General features: G+C 34.2%; 1 protein-coding gene and 1 long non-coding RNA gene across 2 annotated transcripts in view; one reads left to right on the top strand and one right to left on the bottom strand.

Moving 5' to 3' along the window:
- The window catches only part of LOC143255033 (voltage-dependent T-type calcium channel subunit alpha-1G-like), a 226,544-nt gene extending 202,983 nt beyond the window's left edge, over nt 1–23,561 (bottom strand). Inside the window, 1 exon segment of the mRNA XM_076510047.1 lies at nt 23,128–23,561. Within this exon segment, the coding sequence (XP_076366162.1) occupies nt 23,128–23,561 (434 nt within the window).
- Nucleotides 23,230–25,422, top strand: part of LOC143255036 (uncharacterized) — a 56,164-nt gene continuing 53,971 nt past the window's right edge. Inside the window, exon 1 of the long non-coding RNA XR_013030417.1 lies at nt 23,230–24,423. This is a non-coding gene — a long non-coding RNA (uncharacterized LOC143255036). The remainder of the gene's footprint in view (nt 24,424–25,422) is intronic.

Raw genomic sequence — 25,422 nt, forward strand, 5'->3', positions numbered from 1 at the left:
GCTAACACTGCAGAATAAGTTGTTTGATAGTAAACAGAAAACTATACAATGATCTATCTGTGCTCTACAACAACGAGTATCGAAACCAGAATTGTAACGTTGTAAGCTGCAAGGCTAACTCTGAGGCCACCGAGATTACAAAATAATCTCTATAATAAAGGTATAATTATGAAAATTCAATAATAATAATATTTATATAATTAGATATACTGAACATTCTAATCAGTGCTGTTAGTGAAAGTAGCATTAAAGAACAAATACAATTTTTAACAATGTTTTTTTTTATCTTCTTTGATTTTTCATTTTGTTTTTCTCTCTTTCTTCCTCTTTGAGGAATATCACTGGAAAATACCCGAAATTAAATATTCACGGTTCGAAAAACTACCGAGAATTACAAACCGAAAATTCAATAGACTTAAATTCTTTGCTCTAGCTGGTCTGGTGATCATGTCACGCTCTGAAGGACACGTTGCATCTCGCGTCCCACAGTAACGTGAATCTTCTTTCCTAACTCTTCCTAAAAGGCTTAAGTTGTTTCCTAAAGTAATAATCAGTGACTATAGTCAAAGTGTCAAACTGTTTACTGGTGGAGAAACATCGTGGATTCCTTCTAACACGTGGTTAGTACCAGAAAAATAGCTGCTTTTATATAAAACACTTTGAAAAGTAACTTAGCTACTAGTGGCACTCTTTTTAAGTTTTAATACGTGCTAATATCTGTGCATAAAAATATTTGCACAGATAATCCAGCACATAATTTCGTATAAAGACAGCAAATGGTGTATAAAAATGAAAATCTCAACTATTTGCGATCGCATTATGGCCATTCTCTCTTATAAAAAACAACAACAAAACAAACAGAAATCAAAATGCTATAAATGTCGCCCCATTAAACCATGTAAGACGTGATTTCTGGGAAGTTTCAACGACAAAAAAATAGTTTAGTTCAACTGCACTGCGACAGTTTAAAGCTTGAAGTTACCATATTAAGTTCCTAACTCCTACACCACCCTCGCTACTGAATCAGTCCTGTTTGTAGTTTAACTTTTGTACTGTAGCCCATTCACGTCTCTCCTACAATATGCGACTGACATAAAATGCTGACGCGGTTATGTTTAGCACAAAGTTACACAATGGGTCATTTGTGTTCTTTCCATAGCGGGGAGTCGAGCCCTGGATTATTATTAGTCAGAAGAACAAATTCTCTATTAGTATCTTTTTACGTTGGCCATATGCGATTATGAATCAGATAAGTAATACTGTTTTGTACGTTCAGTTGCACCTGTGCTCTTTGCAAACTTAACTCAAAAGTTTTCCTTGTTTAATGGCATTTTATGGCATTCAGTTTCTGACAAAGAAAGGTACTACTTTCATGTAGTATTGTGGCAAAGAGTCTGTTGTTAGATTTTTAAAAAGGTACAACTTTCATGTAGTATTGTGGCAAAGAGTCTGTTGTTAGATTTTAAAAAGGTACAACTTTCATGTGGTATTGTGGCAAAGAGTCTGTTGTTAGATTTTTAAAAAGGTACAACTTTCATGTAGTATTGTGGCAAAGAGTCTGTTGTTAGATTTTTAAAAAGGTACAACTTTCATGTAGTATTGTGGCAAAGTCTGTTGTTAGATTTTAAAAAGGTACAACTTTCATGTGGTATTGTGGCAAAGTCTGTTGTTAGATTTTAAAAAGGTACAACTTTCATGTGGTATTGTGGCAAAGAGTGTGTTGTTAGATTTTTAGAAAAATTCAAAAACGATAAAGACTTTAATTAGTGCACTTACGTTGGTTTTAGGTTCTAATATCTCACTACTGCATTTTGTTTACTACAGTTAAGTATATTCTACTGTAATACAGCAGTGTGAAAGAAATGTTTCTTAATCAAACCGTTATTCGATGACAAGGAAACAACTTTTTGAAAAAGATGTTCGAAATGGTGATGAAAGATAATTTATTACACATGTACAACATTTCGGCATAAGCTTCTCGAAACGTTGTACATTTATCATTTACTTTCTTTTGCTAACCATTCAATCCTTCTCCAAACTTCATAAACCTTTGTATGACAGAAGTCTATATGTGTGGTACGTGTCCGCTGATAGCTAGTGAACCGTTAAAGTGATTGCTACTAGACTTGGCATGTACCTTTAGGTCTCTCACCCCCCCCTCGTGGATCTTGGCTTTTGCCTCTTAGATCTATCTCACTCCAGGCACTATTAAATTTTCCCCTTGCGTTGAACGAGTGCTAGTATGTTATTAGAATATATAAATATGCGGCCATTTAGAACCCGAGATTCAACCTAAATGCCATAGGTCACAATTTCCATTTTAACAAATTGAAAATACTTATTCAGAATCTTAAAACCTTGTTATTCAATTAAAAAATTTCAAAATCTAGAGTCAGATTCAATAGAAAGGCGCTTAAATTTGATTTTTTTTAAGGATTCGAAAAGAAAACCATTTAATGTTTACACGCATGCGCCTGTTAACAGGGTAGAGATTGTTCTGCTACAAGATTTGCGTCACATGTGCAACTTTAAATCATTTTCAGTTTAACCTACTTGAGGTTAAAAGTGCAGTTCCGTCAGGTACAGACTGAACAAGGACCCCGGTCTTCAAATGAAAACAGTAAATATTTCATTTTTAATCTCCGTCGCTAAACAGAGAATTGACAAATAAAGTATTGGAAAACAACAACTCATTTTGTTATTGTTGTAGTTCTATCGCAAATTTTCCCTGTACTCATTCCACACCATAGGGAATCGAAGCCAGAATTTTAGGATTATAAGTCTGGAATTTTACTGATGACCCAAGGCACGGCATAGTCAGGTGGGTTAAGGCGTTCGACTAATAATCTAAGGGTCGCGAGTTCGAATCCCGGTCGCACCAAACATGCTCACCCTTTCAGCTGTGGAGGCGTTATAATGTAACGGTCAATCCCACTATTCATTGGTAAAAGAGTAGCCCCAGAATTGGGAGTTGGCGGTTGGTGGTGATGACAAGCTGCCTTCCCCCTACACTTACAGTGCTAAATTAGGGACGACTAGCGCAGATAGCTCTCGTGTAGCTTTGCGCGAAATTCAAAAAACAAACAATACTGATAAACCACCGGAGAATCACAAAACAGAGATTGTATATATTTCAGCAAACGTTTTCAGGTGTCTATCGACACACGTGTGAAATTTAGGAAAAAGAAAACAGATTTTAAAACTGTAAACTTCTTCATTGTAAAGATAATCAAGTGATCAATACATCATCAACCTGAAGACGAAACACTTCAAAATGTCGTCCTAAACACTTATATTCTTACAACAGCCATTTGTTGTCTTCGAATCTAGATTTCTTATCACGAACACTATGTCTTGACAATCTATCGGGCCAGTTGATTAAGGCACTCGACTCATAATCCGAGGGTCGTAGGTTCAAATCCCCGTCACACTAAACATGCTTGCCCTTTCAGCCGCGGGGGCGTTATAACGTTACGGTTAATCCTACTATTCGTTGGTAAAAGAGTAGCGCAAGATTTGGCGGTAGGTGGCGATGACTAGTTGTCTTCCGTCTAGTCTTACACTGCTAAATTAGGGACGGCTAGCGCAGATAGCCCTCGTTTTGCTTTGCGCGAAATTCAAAATAAACCAAACAATCTATCGAATAATATCACGCATGTACTTTGTTGAATATTTTATTTTTAATATGTCTACTTTCGTTATTACTCCATCATAGGAGGTTGGAAACCATAATCGATTCTGTTCACTATTTTGAGTTCTCCAGAAATTTGTGTTTTATAGGCATACGCGATGAAGCTCAGAACACATAGCCAATCATTACTTAGCTTTCGGCTTACAGATTATATAACATTTTTTTCATTCAAAAATTATTTTTTGTTTTGTAACATTCATCAACAGATGATCGTTCCTTAGCAACTGGTATTTGCACTTGTTTCTGAGGAAAGGTACGAGTTTTTAAAACTTTCATTTCCGATGAATCTTGCATGAGACCTCTTGCTGTGCACCAGCTCCTAAGGGCGTACGTGTAGTCTTAACAACTAATGTCCTCACGAGGAAGAGACACGTGCTATTGCCTCGAGAACTATTTTCATGCCTTTCGCAGAAAGTTCGTGACTGTATTTAACAGATGTAGAAAGTCCTGCTGGAAATGTCAGATGTCTCACCTCAAATTTTTTGTTTGTTAGCCCTAATTCACACAATAATGTATCTCTGTGTTGATATAACTGATGTTACATTTATGTACATTGAATAACTGAATAAAATAATTCATAGACATTCATATATATGTACGGATGTGTACACGTAGATGCAGTATTTGTTTTGGGGAAATGTCAAAATACGTGTGTGGGTGTTATATAACTCTTAAAATATTAACTAAATCTCAAAATGCAATCACAACTTTATATATAACTTCTAAAATAATAAATAAACGTCAAAATACAATCACACCTATGTGTATAACTGTTGAAACAATAACTAAATATGGCTATTGTAAGAACTAAGTGAGTTAATTGGGCAGGTTTCTGGGCCAGTGTCAAATTAAGTGTTTGTTTTTTTTTAGTTCCTGGATTAAAAAATCAAATTCTACATCTTAAAAAACATACCATCAATGCGCGATACCGTTTCTAAACGTCATGACTTACAATCAACAAAGACGTATTTCTATACTGTTGCTCCTATATTTTTCAGGGAAAAAGTTAGAAGGTGGACAATGTTTCTGAACTCCATAAATAAGAAGATTACCAGTTTTAAAAATTGGTGAGTAGGAAACATATCCTGTTGTATCCATAGATCACCATTGAAAAGCATCTAAACATTGGATCAGAAATTAGTAATTTAACAGGTACGGCTTGTTAGTCGTTGAATTTTGAATCATTTATTTAGTAGGATTACTGTATTATTAATTAGATCGTAAATTATTCATTTAAAGGGCACAACCTATTGGTCATTGAAGTGGAATTCGTCATATAGTGGGCGTATACTTTTTTTTTCTCTTGATCGAAAATAAATCATTTAGTGAGCATGCCCAATCAGTCAATGAATTGGAAATTGATTATTTATAAGCGCGCCATACTAGTTATTGAACTGTAAATTCGCCTTTTATAAAAGCCTATACGGCTAGTCACTATTTTTAAAACGAAGTCAATAAACGAATTTTACAGTTTTCAAGGATATTTTACGAACTAAATGTTTCAAATAGAAAACAAAATAAATCACCGACTTTAGTCATCAATAGAACGTTCTACATCCTATTTGCTCTGCTCGGTGGCTGACAGAAAAACAATGCTTTCCATTAATTTAAAGGAGAAAATATTCTGAATGCTAAACTACGATACCATTCAGAAATTTCAAGCATGAACAGGCTTGTGCTTGTTTTTTAGTAAACAGAAAATAACATCTGACCAACAATGTAGTTTGTTTGTTTTTTTTAAGCCTCACGAGTCCTATCAACAGGGAAAACAACAGTTCTGGGAGACATCCGCATTTCTGGTTCGACGATTTTTACATTTAAAATGCGTGAACAAGTAGATGGAAGAAGTGCTTTGCGTTTCACCCACTTTGTAGTAAGCCGCGAATGTTAAAACCAGTGTTACTGTTCTTGACGCTTTCGTTGGTTTAATAATATCTGAACGGAGGTAAACTTTTTGCGGCATTAAAAAGTAAACATGATTTTAGGTAACACGCAAGTTAAGACAGACACGTCACTAGTGACGATGACTGAATATTCTAAAAGTAGCTTACAGGAACTACCATAGTGTAGTTTCTTTAAAACCATTAAAGAAAGAGAAAATAATACGTAAATAATGATTTTAAAAGTTTATAAATCACAATTTTATTACAATAATTAGAACTTACGAAGAGTCACTCAAAAGTTAATAAACTTACGTTAGAAACGCATGTTTCTCATCGATAAAACTGTGTCTAGGTTACAGAAAATTACTAATGAGTAATTAATGTTAAAAAATTGGAGCTTTAGTTGTTAGAAAGAACCGTATTACCGAACTATTTTATCACACAGTTTTACAGGTGATAAGGGCCTGTCTCTGGTATTATTGAACGATTTTATTAAACCGTCTTACAGGTGATAAAGGCTTGTCTCTCGTATTACTGAACGATTTTATTAAACCGTCTTACAGGTGATAAAGGCCTGTCTCTCGTATTATTGAACGATTTTATTAAACCGTCTTACAGGTGATAAAGGCTTGTCTCTCGTATTATTGAACGATTTTATTAAACCGTCTTACAGGTGATAAAGGCTTGTCTCTCGTATTATTGAACGATTTTATTAAACCGTCTTACAGGTGATAAAGGCTTGTCTCTCGTATTACTGAACGATTTTATTAAACCGTCTTACAGGTGATAAAGGCCTGTCTCTCGTATTATTGAACGATTTTATTAAACCGTCTTACAGGTGATAAAGGCTTGTCTCTCGTATTATTGAACGATTTTATTAAACCGTCTTACAGGTGATAAAGGCTTGTCTCTCGTATTATTGAACGATTTTATTAAACCGTCTTACAGGTGATAAACGTCTGTCTCCGCTTCTAAGTTCCTAATATTTCCGGATGCGAGTGGAGTTTTTCTGTCAGTTGGTGGGAAGAATATTTGGATAATTAGAAAATTAGTTTGAGTATGAGACAGAATAACTTATAAATGGTTTTAAAGATCCAAATAGATTAAACATCCGGGTCTTTGTTACAGGGTAATGAGGTGTGTAATGTGTAAACAAAAAGGTAGCAGTACGATATTGTTACAGGGTAATGAGGTGTTTAATATGTGAACAAAAGGGCAGCAGTACGATATTGTTACAGGGTAATGAGGTGTTTAATGTGTGAACAAAAGGGAAGCAGTACGATATTGTTACAGGGTAATGAGGTGTTTAATGTGTGAACAAAAGGGCAGCAGTACGATATTATTTACAGGGTAATGAGGTGTTTAATGTGTGAACAAAAGGGAAGCAGTACGATATTGTTACAGGGTAATGAGGTGTGTAATGTGTGAACAAAAGAGCAGCAGTACGATATTGTTACAGGGTAATGAGGTGTTTAATGTGTGAACAAAAGGGCAGCAGTACGATATTGTTACAGGGTAATGAGGTGTTTAATATGTGAACAAAAGGGCAGCAGTACGATATTGTTACAGGGTAATGAGGTGTTTAATGTGTGAACAAAAGGGAAGCAGTACGATATTGTTACAGGGTAATGAGGTGTTTAATGTGTGAACAAAAGGACAGCAGTACGATATTGTTACAGGGTAATGAGGTGTTTAATGTGTGAACAAAAGGGCAGCAGTACGATATTGTTACAGGGTAATGAGGTGTTTAATGTGTGAACAAAAGGGAAGCAGTACGATATTGTTACAGGGTAATGAGGTGTTTAATGTGTGAACAAAAGGGCAGCAGTACGATATTGTTACAGGGTAATGAGGTGTTTAATGTGTGAACAAAAGGGAAGCAGTACGATATTGTTACAGGGTAATGAGGTGTTTAATGTGTGAACAAAAGAGCAGCAGTACGATATTGTTACAGGGTAATGAGGTGTTTAATGTGTGAACAAAAGGGCAGCAGTACGATATTGTTACAGGGTAATGAGGTGTTTAATGTGTGAACAAAAGGGCAGCAGTACGATATTGTTACAGGGTAATGAGATGTGTATGTGTGAATAAAAGGGAAGCAGTACGATATTGTTACAGGGTAATGAGGTGTGTAATGTGTGAACAAAAGAGCAGCAGTACGATATTGTTACAGGGTAATGAGGTGTGAATTTTTATATTGTAATAAACCACACTGTTTGCCTATTTTATAACGTAATATGGTAATTACACTTTAATGCTAAAATCTTAATAAGTGACGAATGGCTCGGGAGAGAGCATAGTGATAAAACAATATTACTGCTATTGAGAAAACATGATTAGTCACAGTTATTACTATCTACGTGTTTCAAGATAAGTTTTGCTGAAAAGACAGATACGCACAAATTATGAAACAAGATACATAATGCATCTGTACAAAATATAAATACATATATATATATTGAGAAACTGTACCCTGATATCATTAAATAAATAAATGTTATATATTCGATTTGGAAACCGAGACCAACTTGAAAAGAGAGTCAGGTATATAGAGGTTATGAAAGAGTAAAAAATCAAGACGGCGCTCAAATATGAGCCATAAACTTCCTTTATTATTAGCTGAGATAAATTATGGTAAACAGTTTTTAAAAATCAAAGTAAAGCTCTTAAGACAGACAATTTGTTAGAATAAAACATTTAGTATTCGACAACAATCAATCACATGTATTTCAAAGTTCACAATAACTACCTATTACAAAACACCAAACATTGTCTTTGGTTACTATTTTTATTTTTTAGAACCAGGAATAAAGGTCTTATGCAGTTAGAACCTCTCAAACATACGATTATCTTGGTATTTCATTTATAAAATTGTGTTCTATATTTGTTGGCATTCTCTGAATATCCTAGATGAATTTGTATTCCCGTCAGTGATAAATATTGTAACTTCAAAACCATCCTTGAATATCCACGAACTTAATGAAGTTATAAAAAATGCAACCTCAAAACCATCCTCGAACGTCCACGAAGTTAATAATGTTTTAAACACTCAGCCTCAAAACCATCCTCGAACGTCCACGAAGTTAATAATGTTTTAAACACTCAGCCTCAAAACCATCCTCGAACGTCCACGAACTTAATAATGTTATAAACACTTAGCCTCAAAACCATTCTTGAACATCCACGAACCTAATGAAGCTATAAACAATGCAACCTCAAAACTATTCTCGAACATCCACGAACTTGATGAAGTTACAAACATTGCAACCTCAAAATCACCCTTGAACATCCACGAACTTAATAAAGTTCAACGTATCTGATGAATGAGTTTGTCTAATGTTAGCTATTCTTCTAAACTTTTAGTGAAAACAACGATTACTGATAAAAGTGTTTCGATTTAATTTCTGCTTACAAAATCTAACAGTTGGCTTCAGTTCCACAATTTTCTCTCTTCGAAACACCGGCACCTGTTTTAGTTAAAGGTATAAAGATTAAAGAAGACGCTGAAGAGTGAAGAAAATATTTCACTTTTTGAGCTAATTTGATTTCGCCCACAGTCAACTGAGAAATTAAAAGAAAACTGCTAGAAATATCCAAAGAAGTGAAAAAACGTTTTCTTGAAAATATATATTTATCCAAAACCAGTTAATGTATGTAAAAAATGTTTATGTAGTCTTTGCTTAAGGCAGGTTATGGTATTATATATATTATTGGATTGGGTAAAGATATTACTTAGAGAGGTGTTTATGTCTTATATTAAATAGTATTACAATGCTATATGAATCTTTATCCCGACGTTTAGATAACAGAACAGTTCAACTTTGTCAAGTAAAATGACAGCTTTCTAAACTACATACAATACGACACAAAACGTAAAATGATTAAATATATAATATCAAACAATACAGCAATAATCTGATATGTTACATAATAATAAACAGTTCACAAATTACTTAAGCGTTTCGAACATTTTTACAAAGAACCGAATGTTCTGTGTAATGTAAATTCTCCCTTCTTTAAAAGCTTGATTTTCATCCTTTGGTTTGTTATGATTTCAAGAACTCATGTCCTTGAAGGAACGTCGAATTAGGGGTAATATATATAATATTTCCTGTTTATATTTTTATAATGGTGAAATCTAGGGCTCATTTCTTTACATAGTGCAAGAGTCCATTGAATCAGAACGTGGAATAATAGTCACATGTGACTAAATACACTCCATCTCTCAAACATTGATTTTAACTGATTCATCTCTAATAGTCAGTTTCATTTTTGTTGGTTACGTGTTAATAACAACCCTATGTTCTACTGTCCATCCAACAGTCCGCTATAATAGGTAGCTAGTTAGCTATACAAGCCTTTACAATGTGTTATCAATAAAACGGAAAATTCAATCAAAGCTGAACTTTTTTATTGAGTGTTAAGAATCATAGTGACTGGACTGTTAGAAATAGATGGTTATCTATGTTAACAACTCACTTATTGGTAGACAACATAATATTTCAAAACATTAGTATCTTAAAGATTAGTATTAGAATTTGAATGTGGCATTATGTGTGGCTCACAAGTTAGGGTTAATTCAAAACCATAAAGTGTGGTTTTATACACAACGGGAGGTCACTTTTATCACCGTATTTTAATTCGATAATAAATAATTAATACAAGGTGCTAATGCTTTAATTTTTTTCACCCAATCTTCATTTTTCAAATTGTTTAATGTTAATTAAAAGGTTTGTTTTGGTGATATTATTAACCAATATTATTATTTTTTCAATAATAATGATACATCTTTATTCTATAGATTAATTATGTTATAATATCTAAATCCATAACTTGTTGCATTCATCTCCACAATAATATATCTGCATGGTTAACATGCACTATCTTTAGGTCTAAGTATCATTGTATAACCAATTTTATGTCACTGTTTTACAATTAAATATATTATGATAATGATTCTGGCATACCATTCTGCTATTATGTGGTAAAATAGTATCATTGGTTTTTCTTTACTTATTCTTTTCACGGTGTCGATGACTTACCAACAACTAGCTCATTTTCACAAATTTCCTTATGTATGTTGGGCCATTTTCGACATATCAAAACTAAGAGAATTGTCTGATTTCAACAGTTATACCATTTACACGATCGCATTATCATTCAATATAAAAAACATAACAATACAATAACAAACAGCAAACTGATGCTCATTTATAAAACAAGACAAAAATAGTCTTCCTATTTCCATAGCTACCAACGACTACACTTCTATTCAGAGTAAAACTTATTTCCATAGCTACCAACGACTACACTTCTATTCAGAGTAAAACTTATTTCCATAGCTACGAACGACTACGCTTCTATTCAGAGTAAAACTTATTTCCATAGCTACCAACGACTACACTTCTGTTCAAAATAAAACTTATCTCCATAGCTACCAACGACTACACTTCTATTCAGAGTAAAACTCATTTCCATAGCTACCAACGACTACACTTCTATTCAGAGTAAAACTTATTTCCATAGCTATCAACGACTACACTTCTATTTAGAGTGAAACGTATTTCCATAGCTATCAACGACTACACTTATATTCAGAGTAAAACTCATTTCCATAGCTACCAACGAGTACACTTCTATTCAGAGATAAGCTTTTTTTTTTCCCTACAAACGTCACTGTTAAGTTGAGTTCATATTCTTTGGACATGTGTTTCTAGCTTGTTTTGAATTATTTTTGGAGCTGCCTTAATACAGCTGTGTGACGTCAAACTCGAATGATAATTAAACAAGGTATTTAATATCTGCCTACCGTTCGTCTTGTGACATTATATAAAATGATAAGGTGTGGAATTGGTATCGAAATAAGCCTACTATATTATGCTTCATCAGCTTTCAAATACCAGTCCTGTGTTTAGATATAATTTCTTCATAATATCTAATAAAATCTTCATGCAGATAAAGAGTTGGGTTGTTAGGCCTAATTCCAAAGAGCAGCCTCTAAAGAGGAAATATTGTCTAAAAAACAATAATTATCTATTTGATTGTTATTAAGCATACACCGAGCTATCTATGCACTGCCCATCACAGATATTGAAACTCGAATTTTAGCGTTAGTTGTCGTTATGTTGTTGTTTTGAAGGTAAGCTACACACGAGTATCAAAACCCGGACTCTAGCGTTGTTAGTCCGCAGACTAAGAAAGTTGTCTGTATTCAACAATTATACCATTTATACGATCGCAATTGTTATTCAATATAATAAAAACAACAATAAACACAGCATACTGATACATATTTATAATAGGAAAACAAGACAAAAATAGTCTTCCTATTTGGATGACAACCAAGGACTAAGTTTCTATTCAGAGTTAAACCTATTTCCATAGCAACCAATGACTACACTGGGGGCTTCAACATTAGATACCCAGAGACTTAGCGCTTTGGAACTGAATGACAATAATTATTTATTTTAAAGAAGGATGAGTTAGCTCTGCTGTCTTTTTACATCTTTCTATTAACTATCCAGCATTACGCTTGTACTGGAATGAAAACACCAAATATATCGCAGTATTACTTCACGATTTGCCAAACTTAATCGGCAAACACGTGTCTTTCTCAACTATTTTATTAATAGAGCTTTGTTAAGCATATTATTAATATGAGCTCGCATGTGGGTGTTATTTCTTCTTGAACTTTCCTAATTACAAAAGATATATTGACGATTTTTCTTTATGTACCTCAAAACGTTTAGAACTCATTATATCTAGATCTTTGCCGCGTATTTTGATTAACAAAAAGCCGTACCTAGGACTAATAATCACTCTAAATGCTCCTTATAAGTTAGCCAAGAATTTCGCTTTGAAATATCTCGCTTTGAACTCGTAAACAAAGGTCTGGGAATTATTTAATAATACAAACCACAACAATTCTTTATTTATTGTTAAGTAAAAAAAAAAAAACTGTTTGAAAACTAGAGAAACTAAAAACTTTCAACTATACAACGTAAATAATAGGATTAAGATCTAACGTTCCGCAATGACGTCACCGGAACCTGAAACTGACATCCTTTTTCACACTTCAACTCGAACGACAAAACCTTATGCGCGTTGTAATGGCGACATTTTAAAGACGGGTTTTCCTTCAGAGATGTGGGTATTGTTTTTTCTTTACAAAACAGTAAGTAGGTGGTGCGAAATTTCACGACGTTCCCTACGTTCTACCCACCGCACTTGCGAGATTCGACCTGTGCTTATTAACAAAGTCAAAAATAAAACAGACTATTTCAAAGTAATACGGGGTCAAACAATGTATGTTTAAATATGTTATACACGTCGTAAGAACAGAATTAGCTTCATAAATACAATTCGAAATGTCATTGTTATTAGAAAATGCACTAATAACTACACAAAAAAAAACACTCTTTTTAAGTTCACGTGTGTCGAACATGTAGGATTATCTATGATACTTTACGTTCGATACAAAAACAAACAAAAAGAAATACAAAACAACCGCAGAACTAAATCATTTGACGTTCAGCTCAGTAGCTGAAACTAACAGGCCTGTTTACATGCAGCGTAATCTTCAGGCCAAGAAGATTAAGACTGATAGAAATAGGTTGTTGTGTTTCAGTATTGGCTGTACACGCTTCGGGAATTTAAAGATTTCAATAAAACAAGATAACAAAAGAAAAATTACAGTCACTCTCGAAATAATAATAAACAACTTTTTTTTACTATAGTTATCGTTTAACCTTCATCAGGATTAGTAGTTGAAGAAAAGTTCGAAGTGAGACATTCTATAATAATTAGTTTTACATTAAATATCTGTTTACATTAGTAACCCTGATGAAGTGGTAATGGCGAGAGATATTAAAGATTTTCATTGTTATCTGAGAAGTAAAGACAATTATTTGTTTGATATTATTTTTAAACAAAGAGGGCGTTGATTTGAGAGTTCTACTGACAGTGATAACTTATACAACCAATGAAGTTGACGTACTTTCTGTAAAAGAAAACAAAATCGTCTTCTTAAATAACCCAAAAGGCTCGGCATGGTCAGGTGGTTAAGGCACTCGACTCGTAATATGAGGGTCACGGGTTCGAATCCCTGTCACACCAAACATCTCGCCCTTTCAGCAATGAAGGCGTTATAATATGACGATCAATCCCATTATTCGTTGATAAAAGATTAGCCCAAGAGTTGGCAGTGAATGACAAAGACTAGCTGCCTTCCCTCTATTCTTACGCTACTAAATTACGGACGGGTAGCGAAGATAGTAGCTTTGGGCGAAATTCAAAACAAAACAAATTAACCAAAACAAAGTGAGAGCTCCATGAAATCTGGTTTGAAAAATCTAATTATTTTTATTTTCTGCTCACAAAGTTATTATCAGTAAATTAACAAATAATTTATAATTATAACAAAGTATCTTTATTTGTATTTTTGGTAACATGCTACTTGTTTCAACACAATATTTGTTTGATATCTTTAATGTGTCTTACCCTCCCCCAAATAAAGTACTTCGTTACACGTCTTTGTCATTATTATGTTAGCAGAGTTTGTTTCGCTACACAAGCGTTACAAAGTTATTAATATTATATTCAAGTGCACACTAATGTACACACAAAAACACTATGTTATGTGGCAATATCCACTACTGCTAAACCACATGAGAATAGTTGAACAAGTCCGTTAATTAGAAATATTTATTTGTACACGTTATCTTGGTAATAAACGTGTATGGATTCTGATCACATTTCATATTGAAGGCAACCGAACATGCAACTAGATTTAAGAACCATAATTTTTCTCTAGTTTTAGTTGTTTTCTCATTATATGTATGACTGTTTCTTTGATTTTTTTCTTTCCTTCTAATCAGGTTCTATGTCGCCGTTGCTTCTCTTTATAAGTTTCCTTAAGGTATCTTTTAATTCTCTTTGTTGGCTCAGCGTTAAGACTGAAGTTAAAATTCCAGGGACTCGAACCCTATAAGTGCCACAGCATAAATAGTTAATTGGATACTTTGTGCGCTCGTCAACAAACAGACATTTCTTTTCTGTTCTGTTGTTTATTATACTTCTTTATCATTATTGTTGTGATATCTTATAAACTTTGCTGTTTAATTATCTTGTCACTCAATTGGATCATTTTTATTCAGTTTATCTAATTGTGGACCACTAGTAATTAAAAGACCCTTGACAGAAACTAGATTAATAAGCTGTTTTACTGTTCTTAATTTAATGGTATTAGCTATTATCACGTTATCATTTCACCAGTTTAATAACCAACAGAATAAATTGAAGTATATTTATTTAGTCTATTAAAACCTTGGACGACAAAGTTTGAAACAAACGACGGAAAACGAGATTTTAAACGAAATGTAATCGTTGCGAACATTAGGTTATTTTTCAATAGTAATCGTTGCGAACATTAGGTTATTTTTCAAGTCTTCTGACACAATGTTTTTCTTTTCTCCTTGATATTTTAACACTTTAAATTCTGCTTAAATCAAGTGGTGTGAAAAATCTAAACATACATGGACAATATTAATACAGAAATTCCTGCACGCACACACATTATTGTTTTACCGTGATTAATGCGATTTAGTGTATCATTGTCTCACGTAGATTATTATGTCGTTGTTTTACCGTGATTAGTGTGATTTAGTGTATCATTGTCTCACGTAGATTATGTCATTGTTTTACAGTGATTAGTGTGACTTAGTGTATCATTGTCTCACGTAGATTATGTCATTGTTTTACAGTGATTAGTGTGACTTAGTGTATCATTGTCTCATGTAGATTATTATGTTATTGTTTTACCGTGTTTAGTGATTTAGTGTATCATTGTCTCACGTAGATTATTATGTCGTTGTTTTACCCTGATTAATGTGATTTAGTGTATCATTGTCTCACGTAGATTATTATGTCGTTGTTTTACCGTGATTAGTGTGATTTAGTGTATCATTGTCTCACGTAGATTATTATGTCGTTGTTTTACAGTGATTAGTGTGATTTAGTGTATCATTGTCTCACGTAGGTTATTATGTCAGTGTTTGACAGTGATTAGTGTGACTTAGGGTATCATTGTCTCACGTAGATTATTATGTCATTGTTTTACCGTGATTAATGTGATTTTGTGTATCATTGTCTCGCGTAGATTATTATGTCGTTGTTTTACCGTGATTAATGTGATTTAGTGTATCATTGTCTCACGTAGATTATTATGTCGTTGTTTTACCGTGATTAGTGTGATTTAGTGTATAATTGTCTCACGTAGATTATGTCATTGTTTTACAGTGATTAGTGTGACTTAGTGTATCATTGTCTCACGTAGATTATGTCATTGTTTTACAGTGATTAGTGTGACTTAGTGTATCATTGTCTCACGTGGGTTATTATGTCAGTGTTTGACAGTGATTAGTGTGACTTAGTGTATCATTGTCTCACGTAGATTATTATGTTATTGGTTTACCATGATTGGTGTGACTTAGTGTATCATTGTCTCACGTAGATTATTATGTCGTTGTTTTACCGTGATTAGTGTGACTTAGTGTATCATTGTCTCACGTAGATTATTATGTCATTGTTTTACCTTGATTAGTGTGACTTAGTGTATCATTGTCTCACGTAGATTATTATGTCATTGTTTTACCTTGATTAGTGTGACTTAGTGTATCATTGTCTCACGTAGATTATTATGTCATTGTTTTACCTTGATTAGTGTGACTTAGTGTATCATTGTCTCACGTAGATTATTATGTCATTGTTTTACCGTGATTAGTGAGTTTTTCTTATTTTGTGCTAAACTGCTGTACGTCTGCGCATAATTTCTATTTACCTTTTAAGAAAAACACTGTATGTTATATTTTAAGAAATCTTTTAACTTGTATGTCACGATTTTTACGGCGAGTCAACTGACGAATTACAAAGTGACGGTCGCATTAGAGTTTTACAAAATTGTATAAATACCCAGGGATCAATATACTAATGAATAATTAAGTATATTTACAAGGTTTTAATGGATTTTCATGATATATCAAGCACGTATTTGGTATCCGTGTGTCTAAAAAACGTAACAAATGTACTCAGATCATCGAACCATGTGCAAAAAGTGTCAAAGCTTGAAGTATATTTAAACTAAGCTTTGCCAATCCGTTGAGGTGTGCTAGAATCTACACACACACACACACACACACACATGTAAACGGACGAACAAATACACACATATTAGTATTTTCATTATATTAAAAGAGAATTGGTAAGATTATTTTCGTAGGCCGCTGATGTTATTTGGTTTATAATGTGTTACATCTATCTTTTTCACGACAGTATTTTATTGGACGCGTACCATTTAAAGTATATGAACGCTTATAAAAATTATTTTCAGTGTTAGTGTATTGGAAAAGTATGTTGATGTTTGGAGTAAATGAGACGTAATTTAGTATGATTTATAAGTAAACGACATACACCGCTAGTTTCAATAATATAATTATTTGTCATATCTTTGATATTATTATTGTGTGTAATTATTAAGTATACATCAGAGATGTTTATTTAACATTGTTAGTTTGGTACGCGGGCTTACGCCGAACCTCGTGATATATTCTTGGAATTATGACGAAAATACAGTTGATAGTAACAGTATCCTATGCATTAATGGATGTCGTTAAGTGTTTTGTTTCTTTTTACTGCACGGTTATTTCGATTGTATGTCTTCATTTACAATTTTGAAATACTACTAGAGAGCATGGAGCCAGTTAGTAGTGCCATCTACGTTGAGGAATGATTATCACACTTATAACGCACCTATGACTTAGAGTGCCAGGAATAATTGGTGTCTCACTGTTCTGAAACCTAAACCTCTACCACAAAGCGAAACTGCACCCAAAACGTTGTGTAGTTCGAGTCGGTGTTATAAACAGGATTCTCTTCTTCGATTTATAACTTAGTTTTCTTGTTTGTTATACAGTTAGTTTTATTTCTTTACGTTATATAGTTAGTTTTATTTCTTTAAGTTATATAGTTAGTTTTATTTCTTTAAGTTATATAGTTAGTTTTCGTGTCTTGATATATTGTTAGTTCTCTTTTCTTGTTACAAAGTTAATTTTCTTCTCTTGTTATGTAGTTGGTTCTCTTGTCTTTAAATTATGTAGTTAGTTCTCTTGTCTTGTTATGTAATTAGTTTCTGGTCTTTAAGTTATATAGTTAGTTTCCTTGTCTTGCTATGTAGTTAGTTTTCTTGTCTTTATGTTATATAGTTAGTTTTCTTGTCTTGATATATTGTTAGTTTTCTTGTCTTGTTATGTAGTTAGTTCTCTTGTCTTTAAGTTATGTAGTTAGTTTTCTTGTCTTTAAGCGATGTAGTTAGTTTTCTTGTCTTTAAGTTATGTAGTTAGTTTTCTTGTCTTTAAGTTATGTAGTTAGTTTTCTTGTCTTTAAGTTATGTAGTTAGTTTTCTTGTTCTTGTCCTGCTATATAGTTGATTTTCTTGCCTTTACGTTACATAGTTAGATTTCTCATCCGTAAGTTATATAGTATTAGATTCTTATCTTTCAACCCTAGAAACTGGATTTATATACCCGTGGTGGGCAGAGCGCAGATGGCCCATTTGTAGTTTTGTGCGTAACTACAAAAAACTATTGATTTCGCGCTATCTAGTGGCAACCACGACCTACCAGTAAGCAAAGTTACCAGTCACGTGAGGCCACCACCAAAGTTGCCAGTCATATGAGGCCACCACTTGAAACTACCATTTGTTTGTTCACTTGCAGAACAAACATATGCAACAACAACAAACTGAACAAACACATCATGGACCTCAGTGGCTCATGTGTATCCGCCGTTTCTGAAGTCGAGAGGAAAATCATCCGTTCAGCAGCGTCCACCACCTGAAGTGGCTACTTTTAACCCGCATAATGGAATTGATTGTTACACTTATGAAGCACCCTTAGCTGAAAATGTGAAAAGTGATTATGATATTAATGGAGAATGCCTATTAATGATAATAGACACTAGAGGGCACAGAGTTAATTGTAAAAGATTGTTCATTTGCTTCTGAATTTCGCTCAATTTTAGGGTGTTCGGTTGGTTTTGTTTGTTTTATGAATTTCGCACAAAGCTACTCGAAGGCTATCTGCGCTAGCCATTCCTAATTTAGCAGTGCAAGACTAGAAGAAAGCCAGCTAACTATCGCCACCGCCAACTCTTGATCTATTCTTTTACTAAGGAATAATGAGATTGATCGTAAAATTATGACGCCCCCACGGCCGAAAGGGCGAGCATGTTCGGTGTGACGGGGATTCGAACCCGTGGCCCTCAGATTATAAGTCAAGTACCTTAACCACCTGGCCATGCCTGGCCAATTGTTAAAAAATAGCTAGCTACATACTTGAAAGGCTTAGTGTCCCTCCGTACAGCCTACTTAAAGTATTTGAGAAGTATTCTGTAAAGTTTCGGATTGTGTCTCAAAACATTTTAAACATACACATATTAACGTGAATATCGTTTGTTTCGCTGCTACTAAAAAATGGGAAAAATATATTTACAAATAATTTGAAACTCAAATAAAACGTCTCTCCTGATAAGTTTGATACCATCGCTAAGTGGAACATTTTCTGTATACAATTCCGTCATTTGATGTTCTGCACGTGTGTGTATTTTTGACCCCTCCCAGTAGCACCGGGGTATCATAAGAATAGCATTAGCAGTTTTGCATTGTAGAACACAGTGGCATAGTGATATGTTTTAGGATTTACAGTACTAAAAACCGGGTTTCGATAATCATGATGTACAGGGTACAGATTTTGTATCTTTGTGTTTAATAAAAAAAATGCATGGTAAACCATGTATCCTTTTCATGGTCCAGTATTGAACCCAGTAGCCTTAACCCACAAGATTTCTGTTGCTTGGACTAAAAGGGTTAGCTCTGACAAGTGTCAGTACGTTCTAGTTAGAATCTTAAATCACCATATTACTGCCATCTACTTCTTTTTGAACAATCCTACGAAAATATAAGTAGTGTTTTCTATATTCACTCGTTTAGGGCAGTGTTTTTGGTCATAACTCTCATTTTATCAAATGGTTGTCATGATGTGTTCTTATTATTGTGTTATATACCTTGCACGTTTCATTTGTAGTCAAAGAATGTTCAGGATTTTTTTAAAGAAGTGAAAATCGGAAGCAATTGTTCATATAAATCTACAAACATTTCAAATGAGCCCAGATATTTCCTCAGAAAGCTGACCGATTTTCTCTCTGGTTGTGATACATTTAGTCTACCAGTTTTGCAATGTTTTTGTTTGCTGGCCTCTAAGCAATCGGTCAGCTCTCTAGCCAAATGTATGATTGTATTTAATCCGTAATGGTGGTCCTTGTGGTGTTTCTCTAAAGAAATATAACGTCTTTTACAGATACTTTGTTCCAATTTAGAAAGATTTATGGTTGTAAAATCAATATAACTGCATCGATACAGCATAAAACAAATGTATGTTTTTATATAGAAAATGGTTAATGTTATATGAAAACCTACAAGAAGCTTTTATTATTGTTGGGTAGAATGGTGAGAGTTCAAGTATATAATGAAGTTTCGTAGAAATAAAGAGTGCAAAACTCTGAAACCCATTAATATGGTCAGTAAGAAACCGTAATTTATCAAATGTTCATAAATCAGAAGTTAAAATGTTTACTTTTTCAGTGTGAGAGACACATCAGGCGACACTTGGGTCAGGGAAATCAAGACTCTCTTACAAAGACACTTAGTTAGAAACTACTGACTAGGAAGAAGAGAGAATTTTATGCCAGCACCAACACGAGTACTCTAAAGAGAATAATAAGTTTGACGCCACTTCCACAACAGACCCACTGATGAAAATGAGGAGCGATATATTATGACACGAGCCTTGGACCTTTCGACCTGCCCTGGCATAGCCAGGTGGTTAAAGCACTCGACTCGTAATCTGAGGGTCGCGAGTTCGAATCCCTATCACACCAAACATGCACGTCATTTCAGCCTTAGGGGCGTTATAATGTGACGATCAATCCCACTATTCGTTGGTAAAAGAGTAGCCCAAGAGTTGGCGGTGGGCGTTGATGGCTAGCTGCCTTCCCTCTAGTCTTACGCTGCTAAATTAGGGACGGCTAGTGCAGATAGCCCTCGTATAGCCTTGCGTGAAATTCAAAACAAAATAATTCTTTTTCAATGAAATTATGTTATAATTGTTTATATAACTGTACCATCCTTATAACTTTAACTGGTCGATCATGAGTGCTTTCACGACAATTTCTAATCGGTGTAGTTGGGTCTTATGAACACATTTTGTTCTAAGAATCTTGGTTTGTAAAATTATGCATTTTATGAAACCTTAACAGTAAAAAAATAAATTCTTTGTCTAGTACCATCGTTTAGCTGGTTTTACTTCTTTTTTACAGGAATGCTTGGTACGTGAAGCCGCCTGAAAGACTCGGCTGCATTTAGTGTATAAACAAATACAGCAACGATAAGCTAGGTTCTACACGTGTGTTGTCTTTATCTAGCCCTCTTTGTCGTTTTCAATACTTCCGCTGTTTTGACTATGGGTAATATTTCCACGTACATTTGTGCGTCTTGTCAGAGGGTACACATGGAAACACATGTAGTTACGTACCACGGAGCTAAACTGTAACATCACTTGGCAACGCAGCCAAGTAAATGAAAATATCAATCCAAAATTTCCCCTAGCAACTCACGTTTCGAATCTAACCGTGTTTAACAGTAACGGGCCTCGCTTTTTTTATTCAAATGGATAACAAGACTGATCGAAGTTCACGCAATCTCAACATTAGTGGTTATTATGTTCCAAAACAAAATTATTAAACGAACATATGCAAACCAGATAAAGTAATGGTAAATGTATTTGTGTGATAACATTTAGTCAACTTAGGAAGATGGTGTTTGTTAACTTATCATAAGCATTATAAAAACCTAAATCGTGCACTTGCTAACTTGTTTATTACATTAAACTAATTATAAGGCACAGAAAAAACTACTGATTTAACTTGAAATATGTCCAACACGATCCATGAGAACTGGTGAAGTCACGAAAAGGAGTGAAATTAATGACAGTTTCGATTCTTTATGGAAATGTTCACACATTGAGAATATTCGTGGTGTTCCTTTGAAGCGTCTGTATATCTTTAAAAACTATTAAACATCATAAACAAATTTTCTGCTTCTATGACCTTAAAAAGTCTCTAACAAATAAGGTCACGTCTTTATTGAAAGCCTTTGTTGTATGTCCTTAATTAATAATCATTCGCAGAAGAAACGTGATAGGATGTCCACTCTTCTCTGAACAAGTTACAAGTTTTCTAGCCAAAAATATCCACAAACTGCAAAACAATTGAAGTTTCACACTCTTTATCCTAACAGGAAATAACTGTTTTTAACTCTCATCCTCAGGTTAGGCTAAGGTCCAATAAAACTATTTGGTGTATTTATTATTTCTAGCAGTTTCTGTTTTGGATTTTCAGTTGTTAGGGCTAGCAAGTTATACACTGTCACTTTGAAGTTAAACGACGTCGGCCATGTTTCTTAAAAATGTCAAAAGCTTACAGACGTAAAATATTGTTCTGTAGTAATTGTTTTGAGCTTTTCTGTTTTGGATTTGCAGAATATGGATTATTTGAATGTTAATATTTGCGTTAAAGTTAAGCCTAATTATGTATAATTTTACTTTCAGAGAAGATACGTGAAGATGACAAAGAACCAATGGTAAGGAGTTTCGAATTTGAGGTTAACACCCTCTTATGCCTCAAATTATGATAATTAATTTAGTTAATGAATAATTAGTAACTGAAGAAATATTACTAGACCTCCTAGGTCCGCCGATTCGTCTAGGGTACGTTAAATAAAAAAGAAATAAATCAAAATTTACATAACTGTGCAAATACAGTCCATTTCGTGTGCCTAATTGAAGTCTATTTAAATATCAAAAATCTATATTACTGAAACCAACATTTGCTTGAAAGAAAGAGTGAAAAACTTTAATGCAATATGTAAGTAGGTATACAACTGTAATAAGTTTCATAGGAACGTGATTGTACACGAAAACAGCTCAGACGAGTCGAGATATTTGGTTTGTGAAACAATAAATACTATTCGACACAGTTTTAACAGTCAGCTAGAATTAAGGATAATTGTCACTAAATATTAAATCGTAACTCGTTTCACTCTCCTTCCAGATAAACAATATTTATTAAACGAGTACGTATTATTAGGAAATTTCAACCTGAAAGCACTTCAATAAAACAGGCTAATTCACTTTTCGCATTACACACTTACGCTGTGAACTAGATATAACATAACCCTTAATTTTCTCAGTGGTACAAGTAATTCTGATATATTTTCTTTTTAAAATCTGAATACAGTAACGTTCAAAATAAGGTTGGAATGTATATTTTACGACCTTACCTTTTCTTTGAAGAAACGTCTATGAATAACAAATATTGTTGAGCTGTTACTATAACATGCTTATACGATGCCACTTTTTATAAACTGAATTTTCCAAGAAAGGATATGGATTAGTTATCATAATGAGAAACCATTTTCTGGGCCAAGACGTTTGTCTCAGACACTTGAGGGCCACAGGAACAAACCCCGGGAAAGGGAGGTATTCCTCTGGGTCTGTTTCGGCACTTCCCACGCTGCTAGTCACATCGGTGCTTGAAGAATTAGTGGTGCAATACCTGGAGTCCGTGGAACTACTGTTTCGTGTCCGACTTGTTCCTCGACTCAAACTGAGGCTTCGGTTTCGATTCCGATGCTGATTCCCAGACAAAATATTATAACCTGACCCTAAGCTTGCATTACCAGAACTGGAAACACTATTAACATCATAATCTGTATTCTCTTCGCCGTCAGATTCTCGGCTACTAACGGAAAAACTTCTCGAGTGACTGAATTCGCTATCAATCCTCTCGGAACTCACCCTTTTGCACCTTGCAGCAGCCATGACTTAAGAAATCCCGAGATATACTTGGAGACTTGAAATTTTTGCCCGAGGAAGTGAGGGGAACTTGTATGAGCTGTTCATGCATGAACAGTAAGAAATGAGCTACAAAATTAACTTATTTTAGTCCATTACATTCAAATGTTCGCTTATGGACGTTGTCCGCGCTCTGTTAGCTTTAACTCCACGTCTTTCGTTCAGTTGATTAACTTTCTTTACCGTCGCTGCGTTCACAGGATTGTTAGAAGTCAATACACATTGAAGGTTTCATGGTTTAATGGTGGCGCAGAAACATTTTCTGCAAGTTCGCTGTTTGTGACGTGGGCCAGTTCAACGTGAAAAGATGGAGAGGGGTACACGTGCTCAAGCTATGATTTATTCAGAAAAATTCCATTTACCCCTGTGGACCACGCAACCAAACACGCACCAGCTGTCAGCGTTTTCTCGAATGAGTGTCATCAGTCTCGCTTACCTCTCTTTCTGAGCGCGAAATCACGAGACTTATCGTGTATGTGTTACCTGCGTTACTAGTCAAGGCATACCTACGTGCATAAAAGAGCTAACAAAAATAGCGCGAAGATTTTTCGAGCACGATGTGTTTCACATGCAGATAATTCTTTTCTAGTTCTCTTCTTTTGGAGTTTTCTAAATCTCTGTTTTTAAACGGGTTCTTTAAATGGTAAAATCCTTCGCTTTTAATATACAATTTTCTTTTTTTCTTTCGCCTGTTATGTTAAAAAGAAAAGGTCTAGAAATTGTATGATACAGAACTGCTTCCGTTTAGAAGAGAAAGAGGGCGTTTCGATCTAGAAGCGACGAAAAGACTGACGCACAATGTCCAGGTGAATCGAGCTCGTATGACCAGGTAGGCGGAATGATATTATCGATTTTTTGTTCGTGTCGTGAATTTGATAAAACGTGGTTTAAATTTTTCGGTGTTTTTTCCTATGATAACTCTATAGTATCTAACAAAAATTAGGTGAAAATTAAAATGTTTGTTCTTAAAAACTTTCGAATAATTACAATTTTGAAAGGCGTTACTAATTAAAAGGTCGTAAAACACGATTACAGTGTTATATATTTTTATGATTTCTATCGCCCCCCAGCTAGTACAGCGGTATGTCTCCGGATTTACAACGCTAAAATCAGGAGTTCGATTCCCTTCGGTGGGCTGAGCAGATAGCTCGATGTGGCTTTGCTATAAGAAAAACAATGATTTCTATCCTTATAAATATGGTTTTAATATATAAAATAATGTTTGTTATTGTGTTACTACGCCACTATAGTACACTAATCTAGTGCGTTAATTAAAGTAAATAATATCTGTGCTCCTGTAGATGTTATAATTACACATATAAACAAGTTGTATCCAAAATAGATTCTCTGTGAAAATTACAAAATTTTATTTTAAAATTAAATGAAAAAAAAAAGATATACCTTTCACGTTTTGAAATATTAAAGTTTAGGATTTACACATTACAACAAGCAGTGTTGCATAGACAATCTGGTTGCAGAAAGTTAAGCAATGCGTGTTGTACCAAAATGGGAATTCTCTATATACATCCGCGATGTGTGCTACAATAAAATGAAAATTCACTGTATACATCCGCAATATGTAGTGCAACAAAACGGAAAGTCGATGTATACATTCGAAATGAGTACTAACACAACTTAGAACTAGGGTACAGCTCCTCTTAAGCTGAATGAAGTTTCTGGAAGTTTAGCCAGAAAATAATCTAAGTGGACATCAAATCAGTGATCTATATTCTTCTTTTAGTATCTGGTACTACTTAACCGCAGATGTGTATAAAACAAAATCCACCCTTTTAACATTTGGTTTGTTTAACAATGTTTTTCATTGTTT

This window comes from Tachypleus tridentatus, chromosome 7, assembly GCF_004210375.1.
Source record: "Tachypleus tridentatus isolate NWPU-2018 chromosome 7, ASM421037v1, whole genome shotgun sequence".
NCBI lineage: Eukaryota > Metazoa > Arthropoda > Merostomata > Xiphosura > Limulidae > Tachypleus > Tachypleus tridentatus.